Source organism: Bombyx mori, chromosome 7 (genome assembly GCF_030269925.1).
Source record: "Bombyx mori chromosome 7, ASM3026992v2".
Classification (NCBI taxonomy): Eukaryota; Metazoa; Arthropoda; class Insecta; order Lepidoptera; family Bombycidae; genus Bombyx; species Bombyx mori.
The window spans coordinates 12,404,274-12,426,092 of NC_085113.1; the positions used below are offsets into that span (position 1 = coordinate 12,404,274).

Genomic DNA, 21,819 nt, shown 5'->3' on the forward strand with positions numbered 1-21,819 from the left:
GTGGTGGTGTCCCTCTCGCACATTTTACAAACAAAAAGCAGTGTTGCTAGCTTAGAGGATTTTCCATAAATTCTCGGAATTTGGACCCCCTTCTTAGTTATCAAAAATGGCTTTTAGTGGTTAGTGGATTTTTTAGTAGCTTGGGTGTTGTTGAAAATTATCGAAAAGGTTAAAATCAATCCACTTTACAGGATTTTAAACATTTTATGACAATAATATATCTAAATACATATTATTTAAACGATGTGACTTAAACTTAACTAGAAAATGTTGCGAGAATTTAGAATTTCCATCAACGTCAAAAATTAAATTGGTTCAAAATAAACGTACAAAGTTATGGTGAAATTAGATTCTGATGATGACAATTTATTAAAATAAATTATATAAGAAGTATTGATTATATGATATGTATATTGATTTTTAATAGAACATCATATATTAATAAAGCTTATTAAATAAAAAAAATTTGTTCTATATTAATAAGAACTCTGTTTAATGGAAAATTTAATGGTAGGTACGTAGATTTCTGATGGTTTTCATGTTGAATTTGGTGGGAAGCCAGATTAATTGTTGGCATCACCGAAAAAGAGCTATGAATGGATTAAAAGAAAAATGGCGTCTCTTTACGTTTGTAGTGCGAAGTTAAAATGGCACTGATACAGCTTGTGGCTTGTTTTTTTTCGAAAATCGTGAAAGTTTCCGTGTAATCATGGTGAACACTTTTAATGTAAGTGGTTTTAAGCGAGAAGTTTGTGGAATATCCTTCCATATGTCAGATTCATTGATAAATTTTTACTAGTGTGAGCATATATTTTTAAAATGTGAGATATTTTTTCTCATTATAATATTTAATACCATTTGTCTTGTAAACTGTACTTAATCTATGTCATATACTAAATTTGAAAAAACAATCGTGAAAACTATAATTTTGCAATGTCTTTTTCATATTATAAGAGCCATCACGTGGTATTTTTTGAACTTTTTTTATTGTATTGAATAGCGTCGCACGCAAACATGTATATCATTTGCCTGACGTTAAGCGAACGAGTAGGATCTTCTAGTAAATATGACGTTGGAATTTCTGGAAATTTTCCTATATAAAGGTCAAACAAGAAGAATCAAGTACTCAAACGCAAGAAATAAAAAATACCCCGAGAAAAGCAAAATTACGACAAGATGTTAAGGTATTGAAACAAAAACTTAAAAGTCGCGAAATAGTGATTGTAAATATAAAGTCGATTTTAGATTTATTAAAGAAAAATGGCGATTTTTAATTGAATTGAAATTTAAATTGCGAAATTTTAATGATACTCATGGTCCACTTAGATATTGATTAAAATAAAATATGTATTTCGTTGAAAAAAAAGAATTTACTTAAAATAGAGGAAATGTTATATTATAAGACTACAGAAAATTAACTGAACTTAATAATAATAATATGTATAACCAACATTTTGTAAATAGAGATCAAGTACTATGTGTATCGTGTTATGTGTATTGACTTGTCATTTAAGAGTTATTTAATTGTCTACATATAACAAATAAATGAATTTCAGTTCATTTCATTTTATTACCCATTGTGTTTTATTTCCTAAAATGTAACTAGTAGACTTAATATACACGTGTCATGAAAATAGCACAGAAGTAAAAATACAAGCAATTTTAAATCAATTGAAGATGTGAATGTAGGAAAAGAGCACCCGATACGCGCAGACCATGTGTGTTGCAGTGTCTCACTCAGTGTGTCAAATATTAATTTGCACGGCCCACTTAGCCAGTACATTAAAGTAGGAATTGCGTCATTAAGTTCAACATAATATATTATTTAAGTCGCGGTTGAGTATTCGGACGTTAAACATGAGTTTGAGGAAGTTTAAGTAATAGAACTGAGGTAATGATGTTTGTAATAATGTAATAAATGTAATAAAACTCAGTGCTAGATTTTCGACAACGCAGCAATTTCCAAAAAAAAACCGTCGAAAAAAAGTCACCATGACGACGAAGCAATGTTTAGAATTGAATTTACATAAATAAAAGGTTGCAAGCACGTGTTTTGTATTTACATAGGGTTACACAGAATTACTTAAGGTAAATTCAAAACTGATGCATGTGTATAATTTTGTCCTATAATTAAATTATATATGGTCACCACATTAGACAAGGACACCGCGACCAAAAAGTATTCTCTTTCGAGACCGATTTCTCGGCATTAGACAGCACTCCAGTTGTAGGTACTTATTAACTCCATGATTTGTACCAATAGTCCAATAGTAGGTGCCCACAGTACTGCCCAGGCATTTGAGGCATTAAATCTTATCTGGTTGTTTATAATACGAGATGACAATAAAGATTTAAAAAATAATATAAAAAAGAAATGGCTAACTCAGTACTATTAAAGGTAATTTGGAACTATCTTCTTAACAAAATAAAAGTACACAGCAGAATCATTGGCATTAAAGAATTTTTCGAAATTTCCAGTTTTCCGCCTTAAGGTTAACCCCTGCATTGATGTGCAATCAGCAATCTCGCACAACCACAACGAAACATCATAACCCGAAGTTTAAAAAGGAACGTGCTCAGAAATTCCTTAAGATAGACCTTCCAGATTTTAATGAAGACCACACGTCTTATCCACCACATAAACTGCGGCAGAAGATGAAGGAGAAGGGTGTTTTGCCACCAAGACCGTGGATGGAGCGTCCATTCTATATATCTGCTACAGGTTCGACAATTGTTATAAATACTTTTAAAGGAACACTGTGTTTTAACGAAATTTTCTTAGCTATTTTGAACCTTTGAATGTCACATTCACTGACTTGAATATATCCTATTGATTTGAACATTTTGCACAAACATCAAGAACCAAAAACAGAGCAATTAAATAATGTTGATTGAATATCCTGACCATAATCAACAAGATATACAACAAGATTATACTAAGAATAAAAAGATGAAATTAATTGTTCAGTTTGCTGTGTTACCTTTTTTTGCTTTTATATTTTTAAACTACATATATTAATTATTTGCAAAGCGTGGGGTGCTTTTCAGGATATTATCAAAATAACCCTTCTACTTATATCTGTTCATAAAATACTTATGACCACTGATACCATGCACCCATGCATCTTTTTACAATAAAATCATTTTTTACATACATTGGTATGAAAATTTTAAACCGACTTTCAAATATGCTGCTGATAATTCCAGGTGGAGTCTTTGAAGCATATGTCCCACCAGAAGGCGACGGTAAAGCCTCTATAGTATCAACTTCACGTGCCAAACAAACAGTAGAGCTTTTAGAAAAGAAATCAAAATCAATGATGGCAATACGTAAGATTAAATCGTTTGATGAAGATTATGACTCCAAAAAATTCATCTCACATGCTCAGGATATTTACATAAAAGCTCACGAAAGCTTGGTGAATAACGATAAGAGAGCATTGAGATTATATGTAACAGAGAAAGCTTATTCTGAGTTTAGACACAACAGTCACTTGAAGACAATCAGATGGAAGTTCCTTGAGTCATTGGAACCTCCGAGGGTGGTACATGCGCGATGCACAGATGTTATCAGTAAAGAGAACATATTTGGGCAGGTATGTGCTACACCATCTTCAAATAAATCACTGTATTTTTGAAAATGACATTGCTGTTCACATCTGAAAGAGTTACTTTTTAAGCAAGTTTTTGTTCTGGAATATAATTATCTATATTTTTGTACTATGCATTTTTATGCCTCTTAATTCAGTATCAAATGAGGTGCAGTGTCTCTAGAACTTCAGAAGGTAGTTAGTCTAGGTTAGATTCTAACCAAGTGGTATGACGGTAATGTTATCTAGTTACTCAGTGACCAGCATGACAGTGTGATTGCTCGTGATTATTCAATGTGAGGTTGAAGACTATTTAGTATTGTAAGAGAATTGATCCCACGAGCTTCCAATATGCCCTTCAATTAGCAGAATTAAATAGAATTTAGTCCTGAGCTGGTCACATGGAGATCTAGAGAGATTTTCATTGAAGTAATTGGGAGTTGCAGAGCCTCTTTTTTGAATTATCAGGCGAATTCAATAAAACTCGCTAGAACATTACCGTATTACATATGTGATTGCGTGTGACGTCATTTGTGGCAAATAATAAATCATTTATATTTCGCAACGAACAAATGTTTGGTTTAGTGATGACTACTTTAATTATCATTATATGTCGTTTGTTGTCTTTCGGTTATTGTCGATGTACGAATGGGTCGCAAGCTACTCCTCATTCCATACTATTATTATACCATTCCTACTGGTGGTAGGACCTCTTGAGGGCCCGCGCGGGTTGGTACCACCACCCTGCTTATTTCTGCCGTGAAGCAGTAATGCGTTTCGGTTTGAAGGGTGGGGCAGCCGTTATATACCTGAGATCTTAGAACTTATATCTCGAGGTGGGTGGCGCATTTACGCTGTAGATGTCTATGGGCTCCAGTAACCTCTTAACACCAGGTGGGCTATAAGCTCGTCCAGCCATCAGAGCAATAAAAAAAAATTTTTTTTTTCGCAAGAACAAATAATTGGTTTACTGATGATTGATTTTAATTATCATTATTTGTCGTCGATGTTCGAACGGGTCGTAAGCTACTTGTGTGTCCGTTGTCCTCAGGTGACGGTCCGGTTCCACACGCGCCAGCAGCTGGCCGTGTACGATCGCTTCGGCCGCCTTATCCACGGCAGCGAGATCCTGGCCAAAGACGTCCTGGAGTACATAGTCTTCGAGAAGCACCTCTCCAACCTGTACGGCACTTGGAGAGTGCACGAAAAGATCATCCCGGACTGGGCGCCGCCTAAGGAGCCCTCGAAGCTGACGAGGGTCATGCCCGACCCGGAGCCCGAAGGCCCGCCGCCCGATACAGTAGCAGAAGCGCCCGAGCCGCCGGCCATTGAAGCGAAGTAGTTGTAAATAAACGTATTTAGCTAGTCCGAAATTTGTTTTATTTCGCGAAGTCGACAACTTAATATCGGATTTACTTTTCGGTTCGTGTATACAGTGAAAGATCCTATTTGCGGTTTAAAAAAATGCAACCCAATTCTTTTATTTGAGTCGACTATTATCAAAGCCGGCAATGTGACTTTTGGACAATGATTGGTAAATTAGAAAAACGAATTATTGACTTTGTATTCCATTGGCAGTCACAAAACTCTTCTGAACGACATCTTAGATAAATAACAGGTTAAGTATTAGCCTTTATTTAATGCAGATTTTGAACCGTATTCTTTGAAGGAGACGATTATAATCAAATCAATCTGTATTGACATATCAATAAAATTTTTTTGTTCAAATGCACAGATTGCCACCTTTGATAATAGACGACTCATTTGCGGCTGAAGATTACCTACCCGTGCGGACTCACAAGAGGTCCTACCACCAGTAATTACGCAAATTATAATTTTGCGGGTTTGATTTTTATTACACAAAACAAAACCAGATCGCATGCTTGAGGAACTTAACAGTGAAGCGTTGATTTTGCTAGCGTGCGTTCCCAGAGGGCGCTCTAAGCTCATGTGGTCGTCCGCAGGCTGAGCTAAAGTAAAATAACAAGATCATGACCCAACTTTGTAAACTGAGTTAGTTTGAAGTTAATCTTCAATCTGCTTCTGACCATAAACTCCACAGTGGCAGCGAACCGCCGCCACTAACATCGATCATCGCCGTAAATAAACAAAAAAAACGTAACGAAATAAAACAAAAAAATTCGAGTGTAATCAATATTTTAATTTCAATATTTTTATGTTACATTCTCACATTTCACAAATTTGTACAAATAAATTAAAATGGACGTGTTATGTCTTACGACAATTTAGAGGTTAGAAAGTAATATTATAAATTTTAAATACATATATAGTTAATATAAGACGAATTGCACAGATACACAGTACCCAATATTTAATGATCCACTCAACGAGTGAACAACTTCAGGACTTATTCAGGTGTGAATACATCACTAGCGGTTAATTACTATGAGCTTAACGCGTATCTAACTTAAATAACTATCATACAACTATCATCAATGTTCGAAGCGTAAGACGCAGTGCGGGCGGCGCACTCATTCGGCCACTGACGCTTACATAAGTAAACACAACAAAACATCCCACCCTGTATACACTAAGGCCTGGAATTAATTAACACTAAACATACCATAACGAGTCAAATGACCCAAATTTGAACTTTTGTATTGAAAATGCTTTCGCACATTTGACATCTTGACTTTTTTTTACTTATATACTTATACTTTTACTTATATACTACTTTTACTTATATACTTTTTTGTTTTGTTTTATTTAGTTTATTTTGAGTTATACTTGTCGTATACCCATTATCTATCCGCTGTGGTAGAAATAAGTACTTGAAGTGTTGGTATGATTAGTGTTAATTTGCAAAATAAGATCTAATCATGACAATGAAGTATATTTCATTTTTGGTTAGTATTCAAACACCAAATGTGACGATTGATTAACAAATAATTAATATTACAACTAGACGTGTACTTTTTTATAAATTTACATTCGTAAAGTATGTATTAGTTCCGCGCTTATATCATTAGTGCAGTCTTATCTCTATGGAAGGCGCCTGACTCACAATATTTTGACTAATTTTATTAAATTAATATAAACTTTAAAAATCACAATTATAAACACATTATGTACCGTAGTAATGTACACATAGGAAACTGAGAATACGAAGCTCAATTATTTACATAACAAACAGGATAAGTCATAACCAGTTAAAATTGTTTCCTGTAAAATTTTCAAGAAGTCTAATTGAATAGATACGGTTCACAAAAACCACGAACATTAAAAGATTTGATAAACTAATGTTACTTTTCGTTTACAACTGCCGTATCCACCGCGAGCAATGAACTTCGTTATTTAAGGTATTTTAACCCTTAAATCGCGAATCGTCGATATATCGACTCTTTATTAATACGTATATAGTGCGAAGCGTCGGAATACCGACTATTCTTTTATCATTAAATAAATACAGTAATATTAAACAAATAATTTCATTTGAGTAGGTAGTTTGATTTGACACACAGCGTTAACTTGTACTTCGGTAGATATTTTATTTATCCCGAAACCCAGCGCGTAACAATATTCACATTTGCGACGAGACTATTATTGAACTGTCAAATATTGAATAGTTAATGAATCTTTGTGAGGCGCCTTTCTGTGGCTGCGGCGGTGCGATGTCCTCTGGTCACGAGTGACGATACTGTCCGGTCGGTCACGCGGGGACGCATGCCGACAACTTGTCCTCCATTAGAGGAACGCGTGTGGGACTAGCGGAGGTTGGGAGTAACTCGAGTGCTCCCCGGGGTGTCCTCCGTGACTAGCATCACAGCGGGCGGTCGACCCTGGCTCCAGCCGGTGGCGGGTCGCCCGTGCGTAATAGAATCCAAGAGTCGAGCGGTGTCCGTTCAGACGAGGGTGGGGGCTCTGTGAGCAGGCTTGGGGGGCAGGGGTGGGGGGCTGCGGGGGGCCAGGGGGGGATCATCCGGCTTGCTTTGTAACCTCTGCCGCTGCGTCTCTCTGAGGTTTTCCAAGAAATCTGAAATGTAATAACACTTTTAATGTCGTCGGTTAGACGATTGACATTTATTTCTGTAATTTTTATAAATGGTCATGAATTATGATAATTCAAGTCTTAACAGCATCAGTGATTATTTCCAGAACTTTCGATGTACGAAAATAAAGACTAGTTGTGACTGGGACCGACACGACAATGTTACTATCACGATCGAAAATATTTACTGAGGTTTTTTTAGCAGCACGCAATGTACTACAACTGTCTGCCAGCTGACAAGTCAACGACCCGAGTAGACTTCACTTTACATTGAGGCGTCACGAAATTTGAACTTATACTATTTGTTTTCCACTGATCCCAAGGTGATGTGTACGTTATTACAAGCGCCCAAGGACCATATTTGGACAGACCGCTTTGCTCGCTGGAACATCTCAACAATGGAGATGTGCCACGCGGGTAGTCTTACTATTCTGAATGGACCAGTGGAGTAGCGGTTCCGCAATCATTTTGAGGCTTTGATCTTGTCTGAAGATAAGTGACTTCTTTTATTATTGTCCATTGGATCCGGTGTATACTTATCATTAGGTGAGCGCGGGATAGACGAGTAAGAGCAGTGTTGCTAGTACCTGGCGGGTGGTGGTGCAGTGCGGCCCCGGGGCGCAGCGCCGCGCGCACCCGGCCTCCGCCCTCCCGGCCGCTGCAGGCGTCGGTGCTCTGTCGACAACAACACACTCACTCAACGACTCTGTCAGAATATCGACTTGGTATCAGTTACTTTGGGATCCAAATCGCCTCACAAGGCGCTCCACCACCGGTAAGGTCGTGTCGGTCGCGTGGGTAGATACCACCATCTGACGTGGGTTCTTTCTGCTGTAGTTACTTAATTTATTTATGTTGCTGTAGTTTCGTGCTTTTAGACAAGAACTAACTTGTCTTGAAAAGTGCCGGGAAGCCCGCATTCAAATCGTTTGAAATTAACCTGGTTAATCCCGGCGAATATAGTTTCGCGTATCGATTCCGCCCCTATAGTAGAATTATTTTGTCCGTGCAGTTTGGGTCGTAAAAAATCGGAGCGGTAAAGCGATTATTTCGCTCTCTCTTCCACTCACGGCCCTTATGGACGGGCATAGTGATGCGCATTATTGTTGTCGATAAGCATTATCGATAGTGTATTTAGTTTTGTCATTTTGTGGGATAAAAATGAAAGAAAAAATCGAACACTTACACCACACATCACCGCAGCAAGTTAACGAGAACGGCAGAAATTAACACTTTGTAACTTTTCGGGATCTATTCTCATTTCAGTGAAAAATTTTAACACATTGTTGATAATAACACGTGCTTGTGCTGATATATTTTTGCCAACAAGCAAAATATTTGAATAAATTCTGCCGTTTTGGTACAAAACAAAGGAGTAGCCATAGTGTCACTAAAGAAGTTCAGAGAGCGAATGCATAAAAACAGATTTCTCTTCGACATATGCACTATAATTTGCAGGTAATTACAAATTACTCATAATATAACAATGTCTCACCACCCTAAGTATACCGCCCCGCCGCCGTGTACCTGCCTTCGACGACCCATTTGTTTTTATCGATAATGGCGTTGCGCCCGCGCAACATGCTCCCCGCCCTAACCGGGCTATGTTTTATGACCCAAGCTGCACGGACAAAATAATCCTACTATAGTGAGTGTTCGCGAAAAACCTATGGTTTAAGAGGGGGTGGCACCCTGCCCGCACCTGGGTGTCGTCGTCCTGCAGGCGCGGCGCCGGGCCGCCCTGCTCCTCCTCCACGCCTGCCTCCTCCACCTCCACGATCTGCAGGCGAGCTCCGTCCAGATCCTGTGGACAGGTATTGCTTATATTGATGATGTACTGTAAAAATTGAGACTTTTTGGCGGGAACACGAGGAGTGAAGTTGTGTGATTTGTTTTATTTTGTCTATTTAGTGTTTCTTCAGTTTAAATGTGTAATAACGGCGGTTTATTAACTGTTTAATATCTGTGAAAGTGCATAAATGTGGAAAAATGAAACAAAGCCGCTGAACGTAACTTCTTGGGATCCTCCAAAAAGTCCACTAAAAAGTCTCAGTAAATTACCACCATTTTACTGATATTTAATCCCATATTATCTCATTTCATCCCAGTTAATCAAATTAATCATCTTCATTTCACTATCATTTTTCATAAAAATAAGAATATTATAATAATGACAATAAGACATGACTTAAAGGTCTTAGTTACCAGGTCATAAAATCCCTTAAAAAAATGTAAAAATGGAGACTTCAAACACGTGTGCGGGTAGGAGTATTTTCAAGTATTGAACCAGTTCATCGATGGTGAGCAATAAAAAAACTCTTGGGGCTGACATGCCGCCCACTAGTGTTACCTGCATGAGCGTGTCGGGGTGCACGGGGCGGCCGTCCAGCAGCACGGCGGCGGCGGGGGCGGGGGCGGGGGGCGCGCGGGGCAGGGCGCGGCGCAGCAGGGGCGGCAGGGCGTGCGCCAGGGTGCGGGAGGGCGGGCAGCGCAGCGCGAGCGTGCGCCCCCCCGCGCGCACCCACACGCAGCACCGCCGCTCCACGCGCGCCGCCGCGCCGCCCACGCACACGGACGGCGCCGAGCGGTCCACGGGCCGCACCGCGTCCTGTCGACGAGGGCCGATGCAATCAATGCACGAGCTGGGCTTCAGGAGTCATGCGTGACGGGAACTTGGACACACACAACGGAAGATCAGTACTCAACGTCGATAGAGAATATAGATAGAGAATAGACGTCCTTGTCCAACGAAAACGGCTTCTACACATCATTTCAAGTACGATATTCAGTTAATATTGATAATAAAATATCCCACTAAAATGGTTGGAATTTGCTGAGACTTCACTTATTTTCTAAAAGACGCTAAGGAACCAGGTCTTGCTAATTTGTTTCACTTCTCTCGCGCACTGTCTGCCTTATGACCCGTAAGGGACCCGGGAGTCGTTGGATCGGTAAGGTTTATAAGGGCCTGCTTCATACTAAACATTATAGGTTCAAAGTCTTACACCACTATTCCAAACTGACGTATATTCACGAGTGACCCGGAGTCGCGGCCCAAATAATGGACAAAAAACTCGCAAAATATAATCCTCTTACCTGATCTTCAACGAACACATCGTAGTTGGGACAGAGCAGGTTCCTCTTTTGCAGCAGCCTGTCCACGATCCTGCCCACGGAGACGTCTGGGTCCACGGGCACCACCGAGGTGGCCCCGTCTGGGAGGATCACGCGGCACAACGAGCTTTGGCTCACGGCTGGTTGGTTGGACCTCACCGCCTGGAATATAAATAAGGTACTGCTGGAGCGGAAATAGGGCTTCAGTCGCTGGGCTGAGGACTGTCAAGAACATTCCGCCAGTCCGACAGTCCGCCTGGTATTACGTGGTTACTGGAACTCATAGACAGTATGCGAATGCCACCCGCCTTGAGACATAAGGTTTTTCATTGCCCTTGTAGGCAGACAGGCATACAACCCGCCTAATGGTGAGAGGTTACCGTCGCCCATGGACTTCAGCAATGCCAGGGGCAGGGCCAAGCCGCTGCCTACCCTTAAGTATCCAATCGATACTATGTATATGCCCTCAGACGACTATGGTTTGCTTCTCGCCACAAACATACAGGTCGGTGATCCGCACCCGTGCGCACATCAATGTGGATAAAAGACGCAACGCGACGTAAGTGGTACAAAACTGACAGCTTCAAACCTCACATTTCCGTAAAATATGGAATGGATGTTTGGAACTTCACATTTCCGTAAAATAATGTTGCCGATCATCAATATTTATTGTATTCGCGTAGGGTAATACTAACACTAAAACTTTCTTTTTGTGCCGATGGTACTGATTGTACAATAATGACGGCAATAGAGAACTTTCTTGAAGTACAACGATATTGAAATTGGAATCGTCAATCAAAGTAGGATACAGGGAGATAGAAGCAATAGTTCAATATGACCAATAAATAAATTAATGACGAAATAATCTATTATTTTATGGACCATAAAAGAAAGCTTAGTCCAGTAAAACTATAGCACAAACTGAGTTGCTCTGTAAAGAGAAACAATATTTAAGCTATTGCTTCACCAGTTCTTGTGTTTCATATTAGGGACAAGCGGCCCGCTCCGGCTCCGCTCGGGTCTTTAACAAAAATTTCAACGATATTTGACGTTTTATTTTTTTAAATAAAAGAACACTTATAGCGGCATAACTATAACAATTAGACATATGCTGTCGCGACACTTTTTGTAAATACTAATGTGTTCTACAAAGTCGTACTACATTATTTTATTCTATCATCAATAGTTTTCGCAGGGCACGCGATGTAAAGAAGATGTTAGGTAGTTTTATTTACACCTTGGGTTACATTATTGGAGTTTTAGTAAGGATCCCTAACTTTTTCAAAAAAGATTATAGCCTATGTCAATCGGGATTAGTGTAGCTTCCAAACAGTGAAAGAATTATTCAAATCGGTTCAGTAGTTTCGGAGCCTATTCAATACAAACAAACAAATCTTTCCTCTTTATAATATTAGTATAGATATAGAAGTATAGATTAAAGTATTAAAATTTTCATTTTATTGTAATAGGTACTTCGAAATGAAATAGAACCTTCATGGTTTGAGATTTTTCAGTGAAACTTTTTTTCAAATGCTACCTATGAGGTTCTTCTTTTAAAAAAATGTGCAACATTCGATTATCGACTTTCAGTTGTTTTTTTTATTTAGCTTAGACAAGAAAGTATAACTTATTATAACCTATTTTATGATTTATGTCACAAATCTTAAAGAGGATACATAAATACAAAAAACATGTTATTTTTCTCAAGATACTGCGTGTCTGTTAACGCGACCTAATTGGGACCACAAATAGAGCGCCGATGAATATCTAATAATAAGCCATAATATTTGTTTTGCATATATACATGTAATCATTTCAAATATATATAGATCTGCAAATGTTTAGATATGTACAAACTGTAAATAATGACATTTAATATAATGCTATTAACTATTCCGAAGATATACAATTTCGACTATATTTAAAACTGTTATTCAAAGAGGCAGGGCGGTGGTACCTACCCTACCTCGTGCGGACTTACTAAGCGCAATTATGCAAATTATAATTTTGCGGGTTTGATTCTTACACGATGTTATATCCTTCACCGTGGAAGTCAATCGTGAAAATTTGTTGAGTACGTATTTCATTAGAAAAATTGGTACCCGCCTGCGGGATCCGAACTCCGGTGCATCTCTCAACACGAATGCGAAAGCGATATTTTTCAAAACACGCAACGTAACGCAACTAAATGTTAAGAACTAACGCAAGGTTAACGACCTCGATTCTATACACTGCACGTTCACACAACGTGTCTTATTACCGATTCGTATTAAATAATCAAGTGCAGGATATAATATAAGCCAATAAAACTGCGGTTTACGGATTCGATTCTGTTGCCGCGAGCGTACAATTTTTTTTATTTTTTGCTTTGACCCTTGAACGATCTAACAGCCTACCTTGTGTTAAGTGGTTACTGGAGCCCATAGACATCCACAACGTAAATGCGCCACCACCTTGAGATATATGTTCTAAGGTCTCAAGTATAGTTACAACGGCTGCCCCGCCCTTCAAACCGAAACGCATTACTGCTTCACGGTAGAAATAGGCATTGATACGAAAACTTCGCTATTATTAAGATAAGTCGCCCAGAAATAACGACGTCGCGAGCGAGCACTACAAACGTTTCAGATAAATATTTACACTCACAGCAGAAGCGTGATTTTCCACTACAGCTTCACATATAAATTATATATTTACACGCGTCTAATATAATGTATCGACGCTTGAAAGGCAAACGTGACTAAGCGACAATAACTGCTTTTTCCATAAATTATAGGCAATAACCATATTCGATGCGCAACAAAAATATATTTCTAGGTCTATTAAAATCATTTCAATCCTACAGATAGATTCGTTAAAATAGAATTTATTTTCAGGTATTTCAACTTTAAATTAGTCTACTGTAAAGTTCACGCATTGTCGCTTAGTCACGTTCGCCTTTCAAGCGTCGATATCATCAAGTCGAATGCGTATTGTGATTTTGTTTACGACGAACCGTTGTGTGATGTTCAAGAATTAGTCTATGGAAAATTTGAGTGGAAGTTAAATCAACATTCCTTTGCTGTTGTTGCGTTGAATAAAGTAGGCACATTTTGAGGCCTCATATCACAAAACCCTTTACCATATCTGTCAATTATACGTCGATTGACACTTGAACGTTATTGTGTCATGAAGTTGACATTTTTTATTGTTTTTTTTTTTTAATTCATCACACGAGTTGCATCCTATACGAGTCCTTTATAAAGAGACTGTTAATTATTATTAGAACATTCTTACATATAATATTTTAATAAAGAAAATTGTCTACAATTAAGTTCAAATGAAAAGTTTTAAACATAGATATTCGAATTTCAAGAAAACTTGGCTTTGTGATTCTCTTATTGCTAATAATTAGCCTCGAGGGATTAAATTAGCTTCATCGAACAAAGCTTGATTGTATTTCTGTGTGTCATGTAGGTGTAGGCAGCGGCTTGGCTCTGCCCCTGGCATTGCTGACGCTCATGGGCGACGGTAACCACTCACCTTCAGTGGGCTATATGCTTCTTTATTTACAAGGACAATAAATAAAAGGTTCCTGTCTGATTGGCGGTAGTGTTTTGACCTCAGTCCACTTTGGTCCGCGTGGCTGTACTTACATCGCCGTTACCCTGTGAGTTGTTCGGCTCCCCTCTATCCTTGGAGGCGGGCCGTCTCCACGGGAGGAGGGAGGCCCCACCGCTGCGGCGGCGCTCTGATGCGTTACTGGCAGACTTCTTCAACTGAAAATAAATAATGTTCAACTATTAAATACATTTGTTACGTGTGTATACCATCCATCAGTGTGCTTATTGCGAGTTTTTTAACGTTCTCGATAGCGTAAAAGTTAACCGAATTTTGTATGCAGTTGGAACAGCGCCCCTAGCGGCAAACGTACGCAAACGTTCCATACAAATATGAGTTAACTTTTACGCTATCGAGAACGTTAAAAGTCTCGCACTAAGCACACAGATGAGCTGTAGGTCGGGTGTGGGGTCACCTTGCCGTGCTGCGGGGGGTAGGGGGGCGGCAGGCCGCGCAGCTCGGCGCGCGCGCACTCGGCGTGCTGGGCGGAGCGCAGGAAGCGAGGGTAACTGTCGAACTTCATCACGTTGAAGATCTGCTTCTGCGCCTGGACAACACAAAAACACGTTCTGTCTATTTGTATATATATGTAAAAATGAATATTTAAAAAAATTTTAAAGGAAGAGGTAGACCTAAGAAAAAATGTATAGAATGCGTGAAAAGCGATAAGTGTAAGAAGGGAGTGAGCGAAGAAATGGTATATGATAGAGGAGTATGGAAAGAGAAAACATGTTGCACCAACCCCAGGGGTCAGGAAGAAGGTCTGTGTTTATTACTGGTGGTAGGACCTCTTGTGAGTCCGCGCGGGTAGGTACCACCGCCCTGCCTATTTCTGCCGTGAAGCAATAATGCGTCTCGGTTTAAAAGGCGGAGCAGCCGTTGTAACTATACTGAGACCTTATAACTTATATCTCAAGGTGAGTGGCGAATTTACGTTGTAGACGTCTATGGGCTCCAGTAACCACTTAACACACCTGGGCTGTGAGCTTGTCCACCTACTTAAGCAATAAAAAAAGAGCAGGAGAATGATGATGATACTTTGTCGATAATTTTTTTTTTATTGCCCTTGTAGGCAGACGAGCATACGGCCCACCTGATGGTGAGTGGTTACCGTCGTCCATGTACTTCAGCAATGCCAGGGACACAGCCACGCCGCTGTCCATCGTCGAGGCTCGTGCGTACCTGCAGGAAGAGGTCGTGCGGCGGGGGTCGGTGGTGGAGGAGCAGTGCGGCGTGGCGGGCGGCAGGCGCGTCCACGTTGACGGGTTCCGGCGCGGAGTCCGCGAGGTGCCGCCGCCAGATCTCGTCCGCCAGCCGCGCGCGCTCCGCCTCGTCCGTGGTGGCGCGGTACTGCTCGCACGACCACCAGAACCTGGACCACCACTCGAAGGACTCATTACATCGCTTTAATCTCCAATAATCATCATGAAAATAAATAGATTTTTTAATTATTCGTTGGATTATGGATGAATGAATGGTAAATTATATAATATTACTAGCTGACCCGGCAAACATTGTTTTGCCATATATAAGATTTCTAAGGTATTAAAGTTTTTAATTATCAAATAAAACCGTGGTTGATCGTAGAGTGGTGAACATTTAGGGTTGTATGTATTTTTTTATTATGTATCATGAAAAAATATATTTTTTTTTGTTTAAAACATAAAAAGATTAAATTTAGGGGTGGACCACCCTTAACATTTGGGGGGATGAAAAATAGAGGTTGTCCGATTCTCCACCCTGGCCGATAGTCACGCTAAGATTCACGAAAATCGGTCGAGCCGTTTCAGAGAAGTTCAATCACGCACACCGTGACACGAGAATTTTATATATTAGATAATATCTTGCACTGTACTAAAATTCGCAAGTCAAATAATGACAAAGCATACACGCTGCTCTTAACTTATGTAATAACTCATTTTCACTATGCTTGGCGAATAAATGATTTCTTTCTTTCTTTCTTTCTGTCAGCAAACTGATTACTGATGGCACAACATCTTGTGAGTCCGCACGGGTAGGTACTACTACGGGGTGGAACCAGCAGCTCTTTTAAAAAAAGGAAACTGTGACTTTCAGTGAGTTTATTTTATAAAAGAAATAATACAAGCGATGTGTGTTTCCGCGACTCAAGCCAAATCTCTTCTGCCGCGCTTTAGTAATAAATCGTCTTTATATAGAGATGATGCATTTAAGAATGCCTTAGTCTGCATTATTATTGAGGGGAATATGTAACAGTACCACCGCCCTGCATAATTCTGCCGTGAAGCAGTAATGCGTTTCGGTTTGAAGAGCGAGACAACCGTTTTATTGTTAAAAGTGAGACAACTCATGTTTCAAGGTGGGTAGCAGCATTTACGTTGTAGATGTCTATGGGCTCCGATAACTAGTTAACACCAGGTGGGCTGTGAGCTCGTCCAACACGACCGTGCCGCTCATCTTTGGCATATTAAGGTTCAAGAATCGGCATTACATTTAAAAAATCTAATTTTATTTCTCTATTTTTATTGCGAATCTTCATTTAATCAGATCTCATGAAAAATATGTCACGGTGATTCGAAAAATGCGATATATTTGAATTGTCGTAGAATAAAAAAAATACTAAATCAAGATAAAACCAGTTTGTGTGTACGAAAGATTGTATAAAATTATTTTTTAAATTCTCTTCAGGTCACCGCCCATTCCAATGAAAGATCGAATAAATTATTTCAATTCAGATTTTTATCTCTTTCGATCACAAAACACAAATGAACAATCAATTGTCTTTGAAACTGAGTCATAGAGTGCAACACAATCGCATCGAGACCGCATTGTCTATGGAAACGCGACACCGCATGCCAACTTATAAGGTATGAAATTCCTGACGCACGAACCTCGTAGAGCCTTCTATGGGCTTCTAAACAGAATAACGTTTACTATGCTTAGTGACCGGATAATTTACAGGCTTGGGTTCTACTCAGTGTGAGCGTACCTTTATTCTGATAGATCCACACAAGGACACACACTCGTAAGGAATCTAAATATTTTTGGTGTGATCCAAGCTCAATGTATTTTTTTATTGCTTAAATGGGTGGACGAGCTCACAGCCCACCTGGTGTTAAGTGATTACTGGAGCCCATACACATCTACAACGTAAATGCGCCACCCACCTTGAGATATAAGTTCTAAGGTCTCAAATATAGTTACAACGGCTGCCCCGCCCTTCAAACCGAAACGCATTACTGCTTCACGGCAAAAATACGTTGGGCTGTGTTATCTACCCGTGCGGACTCACAAGAGGTCCTACCACCAGTAAAACAAATTTAACAGAAAACTGTCAACAGTCTTCCATAAACAACTAACCTGATATTTTCGGCAGCAAACTCCTTAGATAGGAAGTGCTCGAAGGCGGCTGCTCCTGAAGGATCAGCCAGCAGTTGCTCTAGACTTAGAGACCAGCTCGCCACTCTAGAGCCTCCGCTACCTGAACTCATAGGAGCGGAGCCCTCGCTCATTTGCTGTGAACAATATTTTACATTTTACAACCACAACAATAGTTTGTTAAATGTAGCTTGATACGCGGGACATTTGACGTAATGACTAACGTGACCATACGCTCTGGGCGGGATTGTCTCGCTTTCAGGCTGTCGAACCACCTTGAGGTTCTCGCGTCCAAGGAGGAGTGTGGGATTAGTGGGACTTGGTGACACACTGGGACTTTACGCCAACTTCCATATAACTTTTAGCATTGATAGATAAAAGCTCTCACGGCCTCTTGGTATTAACACCCAGCTATCTTTTTTTATTGTCCTTATAGACAGAGGAGCATACGGCCCACCTGATAGTGAGTAGTTACCTTCGCCCATGGACGTCAGCAATGCCGGGGGCGGAGTTAAGCCGCTGCCTACTCATCTAACGTCTTCTCAGTGGTACTGCTGGTGGTAAGACGTCTCGTGAATCCGCACCGGTAAGTACCACATCCCTGTCTATTTCTGCCGTGAAGCAGTAACGCGTTTCGGTTTGAAGGGCGGGGCAGCCGTTGTACTGTAAAAACTGAGACCTTAGAACTTATATCTCAAGGTTGGTAGCAGCATTTACGTTATAGATGTCTGTGGGCTTCGGTAACTACATAATACTAACATGTGGGCCGCGGGCTCATCCACACATCTATGGAAAAAAGCTAGGTCTGCGGTAGTTGATACCTTATTGTACATGTTGCGGTGCTCCTGGTGGCGATACGAACTGCCGGCTCCGCTCCCGGTCGTCCAGCGGCGGAAAGGCGACGACTGCTCGCTCTGTCAACAAAACTTGACATTACAAACCATACGAGGCTAAATAATTACGTTTAATGCTCTATTCCAGGGGTTCTCAAACTTATTATATCTACTGCCCACTCTGAGAATAAATTATTTTTTAGCGCCCCCATTTTTTCAACTACTTAAAAACAACTATAGCGAGAGCTCAGTCGGCATCTAAGAGTGCTCCTAGATGAAATTACAAATCGCCTGCCAAGCCTCTACACAACGCACCCATTTTTTCTGGGTCTCTTACCGCGCCCCTTTGGACCTGCAGCTTCCACAAGGGGGCGTTATCGCCCACTTGGGGAAAGGCTGCTCTATTCTATCAGCTCACAGACGTCCACTGTTGAACATAGATCTCCCCCAAGCCTCGCCACAAAGATCGGTGGTCCTACGCTGCTTGCGTCCAGCGGATTCCCACGAACCTGATTAAGTCGTTGGTACATCTCGTGGGAGGTATACCAACGCTACGTCTGCCGGTACGCGGTCGACACTCAAGAACTTTTCGGTCCCAACGACCATCCGTTCTACGAACCATGTGCCCTCTACATTTATACTCGTATGAGCCGTATTTCGTTTCTCGATCTTCACAATGCAATTTATTGACGAATCGATATTAAAATCAAAAACGGTCATACGGATTTATCGATTACAATTAATGGGCGACAGGCTAACCACGCACCCGTCTGGTGGTAACCGGTCGTGGGTGCCCATGTGCAACAACCAGTATATGCGGCTGCGGCTAATTTGCACTAAATACAACAGGATTAATAAAGAAATATGTGTATTTGAGAAGTATAGATGCATTATTTACAAATAAACGACTATTAATAAAAAAATAGTGATAGACCACACATAATACATCTTCAAACCATCCGGTCCGCCCGTCTGCCGAGAATTAGCACGCGTTTGGTTGAAGATCTTTCCTTCCCTAAATGGGTAAACGGGGACCAATAGATTCCCTCGACCCTTAGCTACTAGTGATAGAAAATTTCGCTGGGTAAACGGGGACCAATAGATTCCCTCGACTCTTAGCTACTAGTGATAGAAAACTATGATGGGTAAACGGGGACCAATAAATTTCCTCGACCCTTAGCCACCAGTGATAGAAAACTTCGATGGGTAAACGGGGACCAATAGATTCCCTCGACCCTTAGCCACCAGTGATAGAAAACTTCGATGGGTAAACGGGGACCAATAGATTCCCTCGACCCTTAGCCACCAGTGATAGAAAACTTCGATGGGTAAACGGGGGCCAATAAATTTCCTCGACCCTTAGCCACCAGTGATAGAAAACTTCGATGGGTAAACGGGGACCAATAAATTTCCTCGACCCTTAGCCACCAGTGATAGAAAACTTCGATGGGTAAACGGGGGCCAATAGATTCCCTCGACCCTTAGCCACCAGTGATAGAAAACTTCGATGGGTAAACGGGGACCAATAGATTCCCTCGACCCTTAGCCACCAGTGATAGAAAACTTCGATGGGTAAACGGGGACCAATAGATTCCCTCGACCCTTAGCCACCAGTGATAGAAAACTTCGATGGGTAAACGGGGGCCAATAGATTCCCTCGACCCTTAGCCACCAGTGATAGAAAACTTCGATGGGTAAACGGGGGCCAATAAATTTCCTCGACCCTTAGCCACCAGTGATAGAAAACTTCGATGGGTAAACGGGGGCCAATAGATTCCCTCGACCCTTAGCCACCAGTGATAGAAAACTTCGATGGGTAAACGGGGGCCAATAAATTTCCTCGACCCTTAGCCACCAGTGATAGAAAACTTCGATGGGTAAACGGGGGCCAATAAATTTCCTCGACCCTTAGCCACCAGTGATAGAAAACTTCGATGGGTAAACGGGGGCCAATAGATTCCCTCGACCCTTAGCCACCAGTGATAGAAAACTTCGATGGGTAAACGGGGACCTATAGATTCCCTCGACCCTTAGCTACCGGTGATAGAAAACTTCGCAAGTAACTAAGTGATATCTGTTCCAGTCTAACTGCTGGAAAGCCGTAGGGCATTTGACTTATTGTATCTAGGTGGACGTGAATACCAATTTAGCGGTGCGCTAGTTTATATAACAAAACTAACATTAACATTCAGTTAAACATCAAAGTGATTCAGTTCTACAATTTAAACAATAACGAAAGTAGAGTTCAGGGAAAATTTTCATTGTTTTATTCGCAAACAATGATACGACATGTGTATTTTTAATTATTACACGAAATTTTCCGTGTACACGCGACAGACGGTTAATACAATGCGGCCAAGCGAACATAGTATAGAATGTTTTACTGTTTTAACAATATCTATTTTCTTTATATATAAAAATGAATTGCTGTTCGTTAGTCTCGTTAAAACTCGAGAACGGCTGGACCGATTTGGCTAATTTTGGTCTTGAATTATTTGTGGAAGTCCAGAGAAGGTTTAAAAGGTGGATAAATATGAAAATGCTCGGAATTAAATAAAAATAACGATTTTGTTTTCCCTTTGATGTGTCCTCCACGGGAAGGATCCCTTTTGTTTGTTTTAAGTTTATTTTATACAAAAGCTTAAATATTTTATTTATCGACTGAGGCACTACGAAGTCTGCCGGGTGAGCTAGTACTAATATATAAATCTACGGTGGTTTTTACGGATGTTCCCTTATAACTACTGAACCATGCATCCGAATGACTTGAAACTTGGTATCCATGTAGAAAATACATGGATAGGCTAATATTTATATGAGTGTTGGACTCCCTAATAATAATGACAATAAATAATAATGTTAATTTCAAATGCGAAGCGGGCGAATACGGCTAGCCTATCTATAAATTTAAACTATAACATTGTTATAATTTGTTTGTAAGTCAAAGATACTCAAAAATAGCTTAGGATTCTTAGACATATAAGATTGTAAATAACGTATTTTGCTGTTTCCATTACGTAATAAAAATTGAACCGATTTTGATGACATTTCAAAACACGTAAGGAACAATTTATTTCATATTTTTTTTATTGCCCTTGTAGGCATACGAGCATACGGCCCACCTGATGGTGAGATGGGCATGGACACATGATGGGCAGTACGAGAGAGGGGGGTTAATAATGAACTCACATCGAATTGCGACCTGAGCTCTTAGTTTCACGTCAACGTCAGGCTGGAGTCTCTCTCTCTCTCTCTCTCTCTCTCTCTCTCTCTCTCTCTCTCTCTCTCTCTCTCTCCTCTCTCTCTCTCTCTCTCT

General features: G+C 40.3%; 2 protein-coding genes across 7 annotated transcripts in view; one reads left to right on the plus strand and one right to left on the minus strand.

Annotated features, from left to right (window-relative positions):
• Nucleotides 1–536: 536 nt before the first annotated feature.
• LOC101743395 (large ribosomal subunit protein mL45) lies at nucleotides 537–4,958 on the plus strand. 2 transcript variants are annotated; one of them, XM_038012118.2, is made up of 4 exons: nucleotides 537–727; nucleotides 2,479–2,722; nucleotides 3,208–3,596; nucleotides 4,642–4,958. In XM_038012118.2, the coding sequence occupies exons 1-4, from the start codon at nucleotides 710–712 to the stop codon at nucleotides 4,930–4,932; spliced, it is 942 nt and encodes a 313-aa protein (XP_037868046.1). In that variant the 5' UTR covers nucleotides 537–709; the 3' UTR covers nucleotides 4,933–4,958. The 2 variants fall into 2 exon arrangements, with proteins under 2 accessions (XP_037868046.1, XP_004925779.1); XM_004925722.5 differs by lacking the exon at nucleotides 537–727 and adding an exon at nucleotides 1,939–2,398.
• Nucleotides 4,959–5,730: 772 nt separating this feature from the next.
• The window catches only part of LOC101747032 (regulator of G-protein signaling loco), a 107,982-nt gene continuing 91,893 nt past the window's right edge, over nucleotides 5,731–21,819 (minus strand). For 2 of the 5 annotated variants that reach the window (XM_038012214.2, XM_038012215.2), the window contains exons 4-13: nucleotides 18,492–18,584; nucleotides 17,653–17,807; nucleotides 15,496–15,685; nucleotides 14,729–14,860; nucleotides 14,349–14,492; nucleotides 10,696–10,875; nucleotides 9,950–10,207; nucleotides 9,302–9,403; nucleotides 8,187–8,274; nucleotides 5,731–7,584 (exon numbers count right to left, since the gene is read on the minus strand). In XM_038012214.2, the coding sequence (XP_037868142.2) occupies nucleotides 7,454–7,584; nucleotides 8,187–8,274; nucleotides 9,302–9,403; nucleotides 9,950–10,207; nucleotides 10,696–10,875; nucleotides 14,349–14,492; nucleotides 14,729–14,860; nucleotides 15,496–15,685; nucleotides 17,653–17,807; nucleotides 18,492–18,584 (1,473 nt within the window). In that variant the 3' untranslated portion in view covers nucleotides 5,731–7,453. Of the gene's footprint in view, nucleotides 7,585–8,186; nucleotides 8,275–9,301; nucleotides 9,404–9,949; nucleotides 10,272–10,695; nucleotides 10,876–14,348; nucleotides 14,493–14,728; nucleotides 14,861–15,495; nucleotides 15,686–17,652; nucleotides 17,808–18,491; nucleotides 18,585–21,819 lie in introns of those variants that run through there. The other 3 variants (XM_038012216.2, XM_062669464.1, XM_062669465.1) reach the window with 3 other exon arrangements.

Coding starts and splice junctions, on each gene's coding strand:
- LOC101743395 (XM_004925722.5), top strand. CDS start 2,375: ATGGCTAACTCAGTACTATTAAAG. Junction 2,399..2,478: donor CTAACTCAGTACTATTAAAG/GTAATTTGGAAC, acceptor CGAAATTTCCAG/TTTTCCGCCTTAAGGTTAAC. Junction 3,597..4,641: donor AAGAGAACATATTTGGGCAG/GTATGTGCTACA, acceptor CGTTGTCCTCAG/GTGACGGTCCGGTTCCACAC.